Consider the following 15370-nt stretch of genomic DNA (forward strand, 5'->3'; position numbering starts at 1 on the left):
TGATTTTAGCCATTCTGACAGCCATTCGGAGGTGATCTGTCTCATTGTGGTTTTGATTTGCATTTCCCTGATGATGAGTGATGTTGGTACCTTTTCATTTTGTTGATGGCTGCCTTTGCTGTACAGAGGCTTTTTAGTTTGATGTATTCTCAGTGGTTTATTATTTTTGTTTTGTTGCCTTTGCTTTGGTGTCAAATCCAAGAAATTGCCAAGACTGATGTCAAGGAGCTTACCCCCCATTTTTTTCTACTAGAAGTTTTATGGTTTCAGGTCTTACACTCAGTATTTAATCCATTCTGAGTTAGCTGTTGTGTATGGTGTGCGATAGTGGTCCAGTTTCATTTCTTTTGCATGTGGCTGTCCAGTTTTCCTAGCACCACTTATTGAAGAGATCGTCCTTTCCCCATGGTGTACCCTTTGTCATAAATGGACCATATATGTGTGGGTTTATTTCAGGGCTGTCTATTCTGTTCCGTTGGTCTATGTGTCTATTTTTATGCCATTGCTATACAGTTGTGATTACTATAGCTTTGTAATGTAGTTTGCTATCAGGAAGCATGATGCGTCTAGCTTTGTTGTTCTTTCTTAAGCTTGCTTTGGCTATTCAGGGACTTTCGTGGTTCCATACAAAGTTTCAGGTTTTTTTTTTGTTGTTTTTTTTTTCCCTGTGGAAAATGCCATTTGGAATTTTGATAGGGATTGCACTGAATCTGTAGATGCTTTGAGTAGTTATGGATTTTTTTTTTTAAAGATTTTATTTATGTGAGGGTGCATGTGTGTGTGCATGGTCATGCATGCATGAGGGGGCAGAGGGTGATGGAGAAGGAGGCTCAGTTCCAGGGCCCCAGGATCATGACCTGTACAAAGGCAGATGCTTAACAGACTAAGCCACCCAGGCACCCCTCGCTATAGATATTTTAACAGTATTCTTTTTTTTTTTCTTGTGTGTGTGTGTGTGTGTGTGTGTGTGTGTGAGAGAGAGAGAGAGAGAGAGAGAGAGAGAGAGAACACGAGTGGGAGGGAGAGAGAGCATCTTCAGCAGGCTCCAGCTAGAATGGAGCCTGATGCGGGGCTTGATCTCAGGACCCTGAGATCATGACCTGAGCTGAGCTCAAGAGTCAGTTGCTTAACCGACTGAGCCACCCAGGTGCCCTTTAACAATATTCTTTTAATCTGTGAGCACAGACTGTCTTTACATTTGTGTCTTGTTTAATTTTTTCCATCAGTATCTTATATTTTTCAGTATATAAAATTAGCATACTAATTTTGTAATGATGTTAACATAATAATAACATAAATAATGGTGCCCTTATAGTTTTCACATTGCTTTCATCAGGATTTTCCTTACTTGTTTTGTTCTTTCTGTCTTGCAATTTTGCATATTTTGTCCCAGATCTTTGCAAAATGAACCAAACATAAAATCACCTTTAAAATACACCTTTCTCTAGGTTACATCGAATGTCTCCTCAGCTTTCTTAGTTTTACTACCCTCTTGTGACCGAGGCCGACGGCGGCTCTTCTCATCTCTGCGGTTGGGTGGGTGTGATGAGTGATTCAGTGATTCTTCTTAGTTGGGGATTAGTGACTCATTCAGTGGTATGAGGCCCAGGCTATCCTAAGCACTTTGGAAATATTAAATGATGGTGAGGGCAGGGCCATTCATTCTTCCCAGGTCCCCTGCTTCCTATTTCAGTGCTTGTTTCACTGCTAGAATCTCCTCAGGTGTTTCAGACCATCATCCTTTTTCACGTCAAGCTAAGTACTCTGCCCAGGCTTACATTTTTAGCATGTGTTACAGCGATGTTCAGAAGTTCTGTGCTAACTGGAGAAGCCTCTCTGAATTACGTTTACCCAGTGGGCCAACAAAGGAATACTGGATTTTCCCCGATTGAACCCTGCTAGGATTTTCAGCTCTGGTTCTGTCCCCTTAGTTCCACATCAGTTATGAAGCTATTTTCTTTAGAACGTTCCTGGTATTTATTTAAGCGGCACATCAGGTATGCAGTCACGTACCTTTAATCTGCTACCATCTTTGAGTTCTGAGAAACTCTCCAGGAACGGCAGGAAACCTCTAGGGTTCAGGCAGTCTTGGCGATCTGCCTCATAATCTAGGGATTGCAATCTTCTTGTGCCATCAGGGAGGCTTATATTCGAAGGCTGAGAGTGACCTTGAAAGGTCAGTTACTCCATCCTTTCATGTGAACTTACTAAACTTGATTCTGTCCAGTGGGGAGATCAGACTTCACCCAACCTCATTGGTTAATCTTAGCATTAATTGTGTTGGGTCAGCCATTTATCATCTGTCATTTGATGTGATGTAACATAAGGTTCGGAAAAACATCTATGATGTATTTTAGCCAAAAAATACTTAACTTGACTCTATTGGGCATTCAGATTTTTAGATTTCTTTTTTAATCCATTATTTCTTATAAACAAGTACCACCAGGAAGCAGCCAGATGGAAGATGGGTCTCTGCACTCTACCTGTACTGGTCACTTCAATAAATCAATGTCCTAAAAAGAGACTGTGCTAGATTCAAAGGGACGTGGGCATAAACAGTGAACTATAGGGCATGGTCTTGAATAGGATACTGGCTTGGACAAAACCAGCTCTAAAGGAAATTTTTGGGGTCAGGCAAATTTGAAAATGGTCTGGATGTTACACCAAATGCCATTAACTGAGATGGAGAGGTGCAGAATTTTGATGAAAAAATTCTTGTTACAAAAAAAGTATCTGTGAATATATAATAGTGCGTATACTTCCAGATCTCTTTCTAAGGTGTCACTAGTGGTACTCCTACTCTCAAGTGATGGGAATGTGGGTTTTTTATTTATTTCTTTACTTGTCTCTTCCTCTTAATTTTCTGTAGTGCACATGACCCATTTTTGTGTTAATAGAACCTTATTTTTTTTTCAAAGTTTAGACTAACATGTCCTGTATAGATGAGTTGTAATATATTTCACAAGTTTTTCTCTTGATAAGGATTTTATAATCTTTGGGATACTTCTTTGAACCGTGTGTTTAGATTCTACGTGCATCTTCCTTTTTGAGGTTTTATTTTTGATTATGGAAAACTTCAAATACATGCAAAAGTAGGTAGAATAATGTAATTATCAATTATGCTCAGTTTATTTCCTCTGTACCCACTATTCCTCTCCACCCATTACTTTGAAGGAAATCCTACATGTCCTGTCTTTTCATTCATAAATAGTTCAATATTTATTCCTAAAAAATAACATTTAAAAAAATCACAATATGGTATCACGGCAAACAATAAACACATAATAGTATTTCTTCAATATAATCAAATATCCAGTTACTCACATTTCTCTGATTGTCTCAGAGTGATTTCTATCTATAGTGTTATTATTTGAATCTGACTTCAGATTAGTTCCTGACATAACAAATGGTTATTTGTCCATTAAGCTCTTCCAGTCTATAGGTTTCTGCCTCCTCCCCCAGCACTTTTTCCCTTTCAAATGATTCGTTGAAGAAACTAGGCCCTTTATCTTTTATAATTTCTCATCTTCTGCATTTTTCTGCATCCCTCTTTTAATGAATGGAAACTGTTCTCTTGAATGCATCTGAGCAGAGTTCCATTTAAACTTATAAAACTTATTTATTGTGTTTGTAAAATCTGTAAATCGAAATGGTTAATTTTTTTAAACTTTCAAAATATTTGTTTTTAAAAACTAATCCCTAAAATTGAAAAAAAAATAGCTGTATATTAAATTTTTGTGCAACACCTAGGAATGATTTATTTCCATTGACTTTATTATTTTTATTTATTTATTTTTTTAAAAGATTTTATTTATTCATTTGACAGAGAGACAGGCAGCGAGAGAGGGAACACAAGCAGGGGGAGTGGGAGAGGAAGAAGCAGGTTCCTAGCGGAGGAGCCTGACGTGGGGCTCGATCCCAGAACACCGGGATCACGCCCTGAGCCAAAGGCAGACGCTTAACGACTGCGCCACCCAGGCGCCCCTGACTTTATTTTTTTTAATGTATCAAATTTATATTCAGCCTATTGTCTTCCAGAAATGAAAGATGAGCATTTAATTCACTTTTATCACTATTCTCTCTTCTCTCCCACCTCTTCTTCTTTATAATATTTTATGTATTATTCTTATTTATGTGCTTATTTATTGTTCATTACTTTAAATAATTATGCCTCAGTTTCTTATGTAGTGGTTTCTTTTTTCTCAAGCCACATTCTTGGGCATAAAAAGGATTAACTTCATTTCTGTAACTAAAAGATCCCATTGCAGTAGCTGGCAAAAACCTTAATCATTACCAATTCCAAGCAAACGCAGTCATTTTACATGTAAACTTATATAGGTCAGATTTCATCCCTCCCTTCCCTACGTGCGTGGCGGTGCAGGTGTTTCTGCAGTATTTATGTGATGCCTAACTGGGAGTAGGTAGGCTTTGAAATGGTTGATTTCTTTCTTTTTTCTTTCAAGATTTTATTTATTTATTAGAGAGAGAGAGAGAGAGAGATAGCGTGAATGGAGGGGAGGGGCAGTGGGAAAGGGAGAAGCAGACTCCCTGCTGAGCATGGATCCCAACGTAGGGCTTGATCCCAGGACCCTGGGATCATGACCTGAGCCGAAGGCAGACGCTCAACGGACTGAGCCACCCAGGCGCCCCTGAAATGGTTGCTTTCTATCCTAAAGTCCTCTAAGTTTAAGACTCGTGTAGCCTTGTTTGAATAAGATGAAACAGCTTTTGAAAAAGGACACACTGGGGTAGACGTTAGCCCTATATCAGTTCCACAAATTTTTAGTCAGGAACGTGCCAGATTTCCTTTGCAAAGCTGAAAGAAAAGCTTACCCTGAAAGTACATTCTGGTGTAATGGGGTCCTTTTGAAATACTATTTAGTATCCTCCGAGAGCTTGGTCTATAAATGTGCTCTTTATCGTGATACCGGCGTACTATTTTTTTGTTTGGTTTTACTTTACTGCTAAGGCCGCTAAGGTCGAAATTCCCACTGCTTGCATATTGATTTGTCTCTAATGATTGCAGGTTGAAGATGACAGTGATGCAGAGACCTATGGAGAAGAGAATGAGGAACAGGGAAATTATTCTAAAAGAAAGATCGTCTCTAACTGGGATCGGTATCAAGATATTGAAAAAGAAGTCAATAATGAAAGTGGAGAGTCACAGAGGGGGACGGACTTCAGTGTTCTCCTCAGCTCGGCAGGTATGAGTTCCCGTTGCATGCGTATGGGTTAGTGCCTGAAAGTCGCATAGACCTTGTATTTATGTTCCTTTTAAAGCGGCATTGTAATAACTAGCAGTTCATTTTGTCCTTTGGATTTTAAATTCAAGGAAAGGACAGTATATCTAATGCCTTGCAAGGAAGAAAGATGTTTCTTTAAGTGGAAGCTAGGGATTCCATGTACCGATGTAGAGGGACTTAAGTCCTGGTTGAAATGGATAAAAGGCTTTACGGAAATGAAAAATACTGAACTATGCCCCTCTAAATTTTTTTGATTTCAGAGGAATCAATACTTATGTTTATACAAAGATTTACCAAGCTTCTAGAATATGTGTTCTTTCCCCTTTTATAGCCAGAAATATGCATATTAGTGGATATGCACATCGCAGAGACCTGTGCACCTGAACGTGAAAACTCTTCTGTTTTGCTTTTGGACAGTCTTCTCTCATAAGATGCAGTACTTTCCTTCTCTGCCCAGACTCCACCCTGACTGCTGTGCAGCTGTGTGAGGCTGGGGAGTAGGAGAGCAGTGGCAGGAAGGAATGGAGCAGGCCTGGTTGTGCAGATGGCTGCTTTCTGCTAGGGTGTGGCATGAGGGTGAAAGGGTGGATGGCGGATGGGTTAGTGGTTCTCAGGGGATAGGGCTGGGGGAGGTGGATGTGGTTATAAACAGTTAACATAAAGGGTCCTCGTGGTGCTGCTACTGATCATTATCTCGATTGTGGTGGTAGATACACAACCTGCTCAAGTGATAGAATTGTCTAGAACTTAAGACACGTACATACAAGCGAGTGCAGATAAAGCTGGGAACTCTGAGCAGCACTGGTGGGTAATATCAATGTCGGCGTGTCAGTATTCCGGTGGTGATATTATACTACCGTTTGCACAATGTTGTCACTGGGGGAAACTGGGTCAAGTGGACGGGAGACCTCTCCGTATTGTTTCTTTAAAGTCTTCTGTGAGTCTACGATGACCTCAACAACAAAATATCACCAGGTCAAAAAAATTTTAAAGGAGGAGGAGGTGAGAAGCAGAGACGTAAAGATTTCCAGACAGTTCGCTCTGAATTCCCTTTTCCTCCCAACTTTTATGTTGCTGCTGAGTTCAACCTTTCTTTTTTCTCATCTGCCTGTATTTTTGAGTGCCTGTACCAGAGTAAGAATCCGAAAGGGATGAATTCTCTTCCGACTTAGACAAACCCTTTGAGCAGAAAGAGAACTGTCAGTGGAGAGACTATGTGAGCGTGAGAAGAGCAAGGCTCAGCCTGGTGTCGTTTTGCTCTGTGTGCCACACACACCGTAACCCCATTAGTCGGGGTTTGCTGTTGGCATCCCACTCACTGACTGTTCGGGACCGTTGACACATCTTCTTGCCGGTCACATGAGTACTTGCCTCTGGTGGCCTGAATTTTGGCCAATTACAGGCTTCTAAGCACTTTTTCTTCAAGGTGGGAGAAAGGTAAAAGGTGGGCTGCTTAGGTTCACTTTCTGTTAGCTGTTCTGCTAAAGGACGTAGGGGAAACTTGAAGTACGGCCATAAGATTAACACGCAAACCTCCTGATTTTCGTTGAACCAAGTGTGTAGTTCATTACCGGGACAGTGTCTGGCACGTGCAAGATCCTGCATGAATGTTTGAAGGCAGTTCAGAATTCGAGTCTGACCTAGCGGTTATGCCCAGTTGGCTTATGATTTTGGTTATGTTAGCATTTTATTTATAACTTAAAACCTGACCCGATTTGGGTCTCCTGTGTCTTTTTCCTGTGGTCTGTCTTTGCTTACTGATTTCTTTCCAGGTGCCTTGTTTATCTGTGATTGATTTCTTGGACGATGACAATTGTCACATCGTCTGATACGTGCTTTTATTTTTTTCCCCACTCTGCTGGTGATTTATCATTTTCTTTTCACCATGTCCTATGCCTGAGGAGATTCGCCATTCTTTCTTCATTGTAGGAGTAGGACTGTATTAGTTTGCTTTTGAGAGATGGACTTCCTTCTGTGATCATAAAATATTAATATTCTCCAGATAGGCTGACTGTACTCCTCAGAGTCGCAGACTTGCAGTATACCATATTCACTTGGGTACATAAATAAACAGCCCAGAAAAAACGTGGCTAGTTTGTTAGATGTGCACCTCATAAACTTTTCTAGATATAGCCGAGTTGCTTTCCAAAGTGGAGGTGGGCTAGGATTGCTAGTGTTTGCTGTCTTTGCCAACACATAGTACTGTTCGACTCTTTAACTGTGACCAGTTGAGGAATGGTGTCTAGTTCTGAACAATTATTTGAGTATCCACTACTTCGAGGTATTATTTTAGAGGCCGAGCATATGGCAAAGAACAGAGCAGACAAAAACTCCTCTTCCTGGAGTGAGCACTCCACAGGGTGGAGACACGTTAAAGAAAAGATGTTAAATAGTGATGATTGCTTGGGATAGAAATAAAGTGGGGAGAGGCTGTTACAATTTCAGAAAGAGTGGCCAGAGAAGGTCTTACTGAGATGACAACATTTGAATAAAGGCCTGAGGAAGGTGAGCGAGTAAGCGTTGAAGGTATCTGTGGGAGGAGTGCTGCAGGCTAAGGGAATAACAAGTTCAAAGGCTTTGCGATGGGAGTAGAGAGACTAGCAAGGGCGGCCAGCATGGCTGGAGCCAGGTGAGCAAGTAGGTGATGAGGTCAGAGAGGTATATGTGGCCAGATCATGGGGAGGCTTGTAGACCATTGTAAAGATGGTGGCTTTCACTTGGGGTGAGGTGAGCAGCCACCAGAGGGTTTTGAAGAGGGGCGTGATATAGCTAACTTATATTTAACGGGATCTCTCTCTGTCTGCTGTGTTGGTAGACCAGTTGGAGGCAATTGCAACAATCTAAACAAGCAGGGATGGTGGCCATGGCCAGGGTGGTGGCCATGGAGCTGGTGAAACATGGCTGGCGTCTGGATCTATTTTGAGGGAAGAGCATACAGGACTTGTGGATACGGGGTATGAGATAAAAAGATGTATAAGGATGATGCCAGGTTCTTGGCCTGATAACTACAAGAAGGGAGCTGCCATTGATTGAGATAGGTCAAGCTGTGGGCAGTGCTCAGTTTTGCGTGTGTCAAAGTTGAGATGCCAGTTTGACCTCTGCGTTAGTCAGAGTTCCTGTAGGACATGGATGGCCTGCTCAGTATAATTAGAAGTTTTAACCAAGGCATCATATACACAAGTATGGGTGGGATGTGGGGAGAGTGCATAGATAGTAGAGCATTGGGAGGGCAGGAAACGGCAGGATGTTACTATCCCTAGTTACTGAAACTCGGGGGGAGAGATTCTTATAGAGCAGTTGACCTTGAGAAGATGAATCACCTTTGCTCCAGGATCTAGCCGGTGAAGGTGATTCCACAGGGAGGGAGACAGGTGAAATAAATACTCTGGTCTTATACTTTTTTTTCTTCTTTATTCTCCTGCCAGGGCTTCCCATAATCCTAACCTATTAGCATCCAGAGGGCAAGGGAAGCGTGTTGCTGTCATCCATATAGATCAACCTCCTAGGGCAGAACAGGGAGGAAGAGGAGGAGGGTGAATGTGGAGCGGCAAATGGAAGAGCCCCAGCACAGCATCCAATAGGAAATACCCAGTAGGTTGTTGAATGTAGACCCCCGGGGTGCAGGACCAGGTCTGGCCTGGAGATAGACATTTGGGGGATGACAGTCTGTAGGTGATATTTTAAGTCATGAGGCTGCATGAGATGACCAAGGGGGTTATTAGTAGAAAAGTACTGAGCACTGGACAGCTCAGTGTCTAGAGGTTAGGGAGATGAGAAGGAACCAGCAAAGGAGACTGAGTGTGAGTGGTGGAGGGAAAAACCAGGAAACTGGTATCTTCAGATGTTCTCAGGAAGGAGGGATCTGTGTCAAATGCACTTGATGACATCCAAAAATTGACACTTGACTTTAACAACGCGGGGTTACTAGTGATCTTGGCCAAGAGTAGTTTTGTTGGAGCGGCGGGAATTTAAAAATATGGGAGGAGAGACACTGGAGACAGCAAGTGTAAACACCTCTTCATTTTAAGGAGTTTTGTTATAATCAGAAGGAGAGTGATGGGCTGGTGGGGGAAGTGGGTCAAGACATGTTTTTTTAAAGATGAGAGAAGTAACTGCATGTTTTTTTGTTGATAGAGCGAACCAGAAAAGAGGGCAAAAAAAAAAATGTGGGAGAAGGTGAGAATTGCTGGATTCATGTTCCTTGGTCCACATGTGGTGATGGAATCCATATTATACAGGTGGTGGGAGTACCCATTGCTAGGGCCTCCGAGCGTTGTTGAACTGTGATCAGAGGAAAGGCCGGAACATAGAGGCAGGGATACGGGTAGGTGGGTTGATGCAACAGGCACTTGAGGAGTTCCCTTCTAACTGCTGCTGTTTTCTTAGTGAAATAAGAATGCTGTGAGTAGGGGCGCCTGGGTGGCACAGCGGTTAAGCGTCTGCCTTCGGCTCAGGGCGTGATCCCGGCGTTGTGGGATCGAGCCCCACATCAGGCTCCTCTGCTATGAGCCTGCTTCTTCCTCTCCCACTCCCCCTGCTTGTGTTCCCTCTCTCGCTGGCTGTCTCTATCTCTGTCGAATAAATAAATAAAATCTTAAAAAAAAAAAAAAAGAATGCTGTGAGTAAGGGTCACGGAGGAGTTACTAGAAGTGTGAGAGAGTAGAAGGTAAGAAGTGGTTGTCTACAGGGTGGGAGAATGAACGAAATAGGAAACTGGTCTGGTTGCTGGGTGGTACTAGAGGCCCACTGGAGTTGGTGTTCATGAGTGTAAGGTAAGAAGAGGGGTTGTTCCCCCATTCATTCTGCTGTTTGTGTGCAGGTAGAGGGGTGGAGAGTAGGATTTAATCGCGATAGCCTAGCTAAGCAAATGCCCTGGAAGGAGACAGAAGACAGAGGGTGATTGGACTTCATGCCTTATTTTTTATTCTAGAATGAGCTGTGTGGTGTGTATACCTCTGGTCCCATTCTGAAATGCCATTTTGAAGATGGATCTTTTGCTTAGAATTCATCTAGCTTAATGTGTTATTTTCCTAATAGGATTTACATCGTAACAGTGAATCTTTGAGGACCAGTAATTAATTCAAAGAGTGAATTTCTACTGCACGGACAGTTGGCGTGTATGTACGTATATGTATGTATTCACTTAGGAAGGTAGTATGTCATTTTCCAGTAAAGTCAAAGGTCCGGCGCTTGGACCCTTGGAAGGCACTGTAGAAAGCTCTAGCACACCTGCACCAGGAGACGTGTGAGTGTTCGTAGCGATGTTGATCAGAAGAGCCACAGGTGAGGGCAACTCAGGTGTCCATTCGTAGTGGAGTGAATGCATAAATGGGCGGCAGAGTCTCTCAAACACGCCGTAAAGTAAAAGGAGCACTGCAGAGCCACAAATACCTCCGTACGTGTCCACTTAAAGTTCACACACAAGAAAAAGTAGGCAGTGTTGTTTAGGGAGGCATATTTGGATGGTAAAATGGAAACCAAAGAAATGATTATGGTAAAACTCAGGATTGTGGTCCCCTCTAGTCGAGAGGTGAGGGGTAATGATTGGGGAGGGCGTGTAGCAGGTGTCGGGGTGGGGGGACTTCTGTGATGTTGACAGTCCTCTATTTCTTAACCTGGATGGTCTACTTATATTTGTTGAGTAATTATTCTTTAAATTGTATCTTACCTATTCTTTTATGTGTTTCTCTAGACAAGGAAAGTCTGAAAATGGATTTCTAATGATAGGATTTCAGTTACCTGCACGGACCATGGGGAGCATTGTGGGAGAAGCAGCCCTTCTCGGCACCCCGAGGCCTTGGTCATGTAGGCGCCGCCTGCGTGGTTTTGGTCTCTGGCCGTGGGCACTGCCGTCTTATTCCTCCAAGTGGAGGATAAAGGAAGAGGGGACTAGTTTGTTTGAAGTCCCACTTTTGCTGGTAGGATTGGGAGTCCTCAGACATCTTTTCAGGACTTTCTGTAAGCCTCTGAAACAGAGTTGCACCCACAGCTTTTCTTTTCGAACAATGTTCTTGCAGTTCTTACATCTCACCAGCTTTGAATATGGTACCGTACTCTCACTTATAGTCAGACATAAGATGTTAGATCTTTAAGTAAGTCCCCCCCTTTTTTTCAAGTGGTGAGTCATTGAATTCATGCTATATGCTCTATGTATTCCTTTCAAGAAGTCACAGATAACCAGAGTTAGAAAAATGTTTACAGTGCAAGCAGAATGCAGTGGAGCAATATTGAAGATAAACATGTGGGGAAAAAAATCTTTTATGTGCAAGTCTGTAAGCTCTGTTTATTTTCAGTGGAACAAATACAAATGAAATGATTAGTGTGCAATTTGGTCAGCATCATTGTCCATGCATATTTTCATTTCAAGTTATTATGTATTTTCTACAATATAAATTTATGAAAAGTTAATTTTGAGGGGTAAACTTTGATATGATATTTGATCCCCCATCCCCCCATATTCTTTTGCCAGCAATTAGACTAAAAGGGAAAAGAAAGCCTCTTGCTCTAGCAGCCCACGGAGCAGCAAGACAGCTGTATTTGTCCCCATGGACTCAGTTCGGTTTTTTTTTTTTTTCTTTTTCTATGGTATGCGTTTTATCAGTTTTTACTGATATATTCTCATTACAAAGACGGTTGAGAAGAAGAACTTTCCCTTTGGTATTTGAATCATTTGAAATAACAGAAACAAAACTATGTTTGCCCTAAAAAAAAAAATAATCATCTTCCTTTGGGTAACAACAACAAAAAGAGGCAAAGCCACAAAAAAAATCTGTCTTACAGGTGTACATTGAAGTGGGCTTAATTTGACTTTCTTTTTTCAGATCTTCAAAGATAAAAGCCACAAAATACCTAGAAATGGGTTTGCCAGATTCCTGGTCTCTGCGCCACTGGGTCTTTTTGGTTGTTTCCCGACAGGTTTTCCTTTGTCTGCTTTTACTGGTCCAGCTGCACCCTTTTCCTCCTGTGACTCGTCCCTCTTCCATGTTCACTTTTTTGCCATGAAACTGTACTTTCCCTGGCGGATTTAATTCCTCTCCCTCTTCCTTCAAATCTCTGACCTTTTCAGTTCCATTTGTTTAGGGATTCTCGTTGATCCTCCATGATTTCTTTCGGCGCTGTTTTTCCCCCCACCTCTCCTGGTACCTCCCTCCTCACTTCTTTGTTCCTTAGCTGTAAGTTACCACTCTTGTCTTCCTCGCCTTTATCTAGTGCTTCGTAGCTTTTTCTTTAAATAGAATTACTCCCCCCCCCTTTTTTTTTTAACTCCTCTGGTAAAAGTCTATCCATTTTATTTCTCCACGATGTGAGACAAGGAAGTGTGGATCTTTTCAACCAGGTCTGATCATCTACGTCATCCCAGAATTTCAGCACTCAGCTTTCTAGAGGTTTCATTTTAGCATCTAGCTCCTTAATTTAGCTTACACCTTATTTTCTTTCTTCATTTTCTTTTTCCCCAACGTGTCTTCCTGGAAAAGTCTTAGAAGGTCTTTATGCTTTTGGCCTGTGTCTTTATAAACTTTTTAGCAAATTCAATACTATCAGACCCTGCAAATATTGATCCCTTCGTGCTTTGTGTAACGTTGTTTTCATTTGAATAGTTTGTGCTTGACCTTTATCTTCTAATCCTTTCTGTCATCAAGGATCGCATCAGCTGGAAAGCCTTTCATGCACACGGATCTGTTTTTACATCATTTTTAATACTCATCAGTCATTGGAGAGACATTTTATACTCATTAGACAGGTTCGTGTGGAGAGCTTCTGATGTTAGCTTTATTTTTATTTCCGCAGGTCTTGTCTTTGATTTGCTCAGTGCTTCCATTACATTAAAATCTGTCACTAGGGAGTTCCCCTGTTGGATTTTAGTATCTCCAGGGGAACCTGCCTTTCATCCAGTGTGATCTGTCCCCTTTAAAAGCTTGTCTCGTGGCAAATTAAAGTCACTAAGATAATTCTTGATTTGATGACCGATTTTGGTCCCGGAGTAGCCGTTTTGTCACAATCCGCGCTTGCCGCTATGCGGCTGCCTTTCTGGTCCTTATCCTGCCGAGCTGGGCCATTGGATCACTGGCAGTGACTACAGGTCTCCAGCTCATTTTTAATAATTGAATGTTTAGATTATTAGATAATTTAGATTATTCTTACTAGAAATATCTTAATGAGAGGATATGAGTGCATCTTTTTGAATTTGACTTGTATTCCTGATACTGTTCTGGTTGCTAAACGTCTAACTAGCCGCATATCAAATCTACATGCTACGTTCTAATAGCATCTAGCATATTCCTCTCAACTGCTGCTGTCTCCTGGCTGTTAATTCATATAGACTCATACATCCTTGAAAAAAAGAAATGCCATAATTTAAAGGGGAGTTTGGGGAAGCCGAGCAAATAAAGACTCATGATCAATGTCCTGTTTAAGTGGAAGTTGATAAGGTTCTCTTTGCTTGCTCTAGAGAAAGTGCATTCCCTTCTTATTCTCCTAACTGTAATTGATACTATAGTAATAACAGGTTCCGATTACGTGATGGTGAGATTTGATATAAAACTGATATGTAAGGTTTCATCGTGTCAAGAAGATTAAGCCTGATTATTAATAGAATACTTTCCGTAAAGTACTGAAAAGTAGAATGGGGAAAGTTCAAGTTTTATAATAAAGGCTACTGTAACAAGAATTACAAAAGGAGGGGCACCTGGGTGGCTCAGTCCGTGAGTGTCCGACTCTTGGTTTCCACTCAGGTCGTGATCTTATGGGTCCTGGGATTGAGCCCCACATCAGGCTCTGTGCACAGTGGGGAGTCGGCTTGAGGTTCTGTCCCCCTCCCCCTCCCCCTCCCCCTCCCCCGCTCACTTGTTCTCTCTTTAACTGTCTAAAATAAACAAATCTTTAATAATAATAATGGTAGAATAACAGTTATTTGGTAAAGCCTAATGAAGGTCAGCGTACAACCTCTTGTGCTATAAAAAGCATGAAACACGTGACTTCAGAGGCTCTGAGTTGGGATTAAGGTTAATAACCCTTAGGATTGTGAAAGTGAAGTCCTGTTGCAGTAAGTGGAGCTGAAGTGTGGTAATGTATTCTGGTGGTGGACCGGAAGGAGCGCTTGACTGGTGGGTGTCCGCTCCTCCGGGTCATGGTTCTGGCTGTCACTTACTAGGTACATGACCTTGAAGGAGTGAAACTCTTGAAACCTTTTTTTTTTTTTTTTTTTTTTTAAGCTCTGAATTAGAAATCATAACTGCTTTGCTTTACGACAGGGTAGTTGTGAGGGTCATGGGGAATTCTTTGAAAAATGATCAAGTGCTGTACAAAAGTCAGTAATTATTTCATAGGCGAAGAAAAGCGAGCTGTTGGGTTAGAATATGCTGTGTAAGTGTGTTGGGGGAGGGGAGCTCATTGTCCTCGGGTCTGTTCCATCCAACACTGTTGAAGCAAGAGAAAAGAAACTAATTGGATACTTTAGATGGAAAAAAAAAAAAACCTTTAAATGTACCTTTTCTGATCAAAAGGTAATATCCTCAAAAGATTAAAATACCTGTAGGAAACTCCATCTTGTATTCCTAGTGTGTTGTCATACCCAAAATGGAATGGAAAGGATGCCTTCACAGGACTGGTTATGAGGATGTTATATTGGTCTCAGAATTTTCAGCTAAGAATGAGGTTGATGTAAATGAAATATCAATACGTACTGCTAACTTAGTGACTGAGTGTGCTGTCCGTTTCCGAAAGAGTAGTGAGGATGTCAACATACTACTGCCCATAATTTGTGGTGAGCATTCTTCCTGGAAATTAAATCTGCCTCTTAGATGTTTACTTGGCACTTGCAAAAGGGACTTCGTAGAGAACCTCTCGGTCATCACTGGCCCTTGAATGTTGCCTCCTATGTATTGTACATGAAGGGAAACATTCCATTTTTCATACTAATACTGCTGGTCTTTTAAATCATGAAGTTTTAGAAAGTTTAACTGTTCTCTTCATCTCTTCATCCACTACTTGTTAGCTACATGGATAATTTATATAGTTTTAGTATTTACCTTCTGAATTCTGTGGTTATAGAGAGTTTTCTGCCTTCTGTTTATTTTTTAAAAATTTATTACACCTTCAGTGGGGGGGAGGGACAGAGGGGCAAGCAG

At 41.6% G+C, this 15370-nt stretch overlaps 2 protein-coding genes and 1 pseudogene across 2 annotated transcripts in view; 1 reads left to right on the top strand and 2 right to left on the bottom strand.

Moving 5' to 3' along the window:
• Nucleotides 1–15370, bottom strand: part of CHRM5 (cholinergic receptor muscarinic 5) — an 80200-nt gene that overhangs the window by 49911 nt on the left and 14919 nt on the right. The gene's annotated exons all lie outside the window — the stretch shown is intronic.
• The window catches only part of AVEN (apoptosis and caspase activation inhibitor), a 168801-nt gene that overhangs the window by 36175 nt on the left and 117256 nt on the right, over nt 1–15370 (top strand). The window contains exon 2 of the mRNA XM_045815770.2: nt 5027–5204. Within this exon, the coding sequence (XP_045671726.1) occupies nt 5027–5204 (178 nt within the window). The remainder of the gene's footprint in view (nt 1–5026; nt 5205–15370) is intronic.
• Nucleotides 12177–13233, bottom strand: LOC123776410 (lupus La protein homolog pseudogene; annotated as a pseudogene).

The sequence above is a fragment of the Ursus americanus genome, chromosome 36 (assembly GCF_024610735.1).
Source record: "Ursus americanus isolate L20-20 chromosome 36, mUrsAme1.1.p, whole genome shotgun sequence".
Classification (NCBI taxonomy): domain Eukaryota; kingdom Metazoa; phylum Chordata; class Mammalia; order Carnivora; family Ursidae; genus Ursus; species Ursus americanus.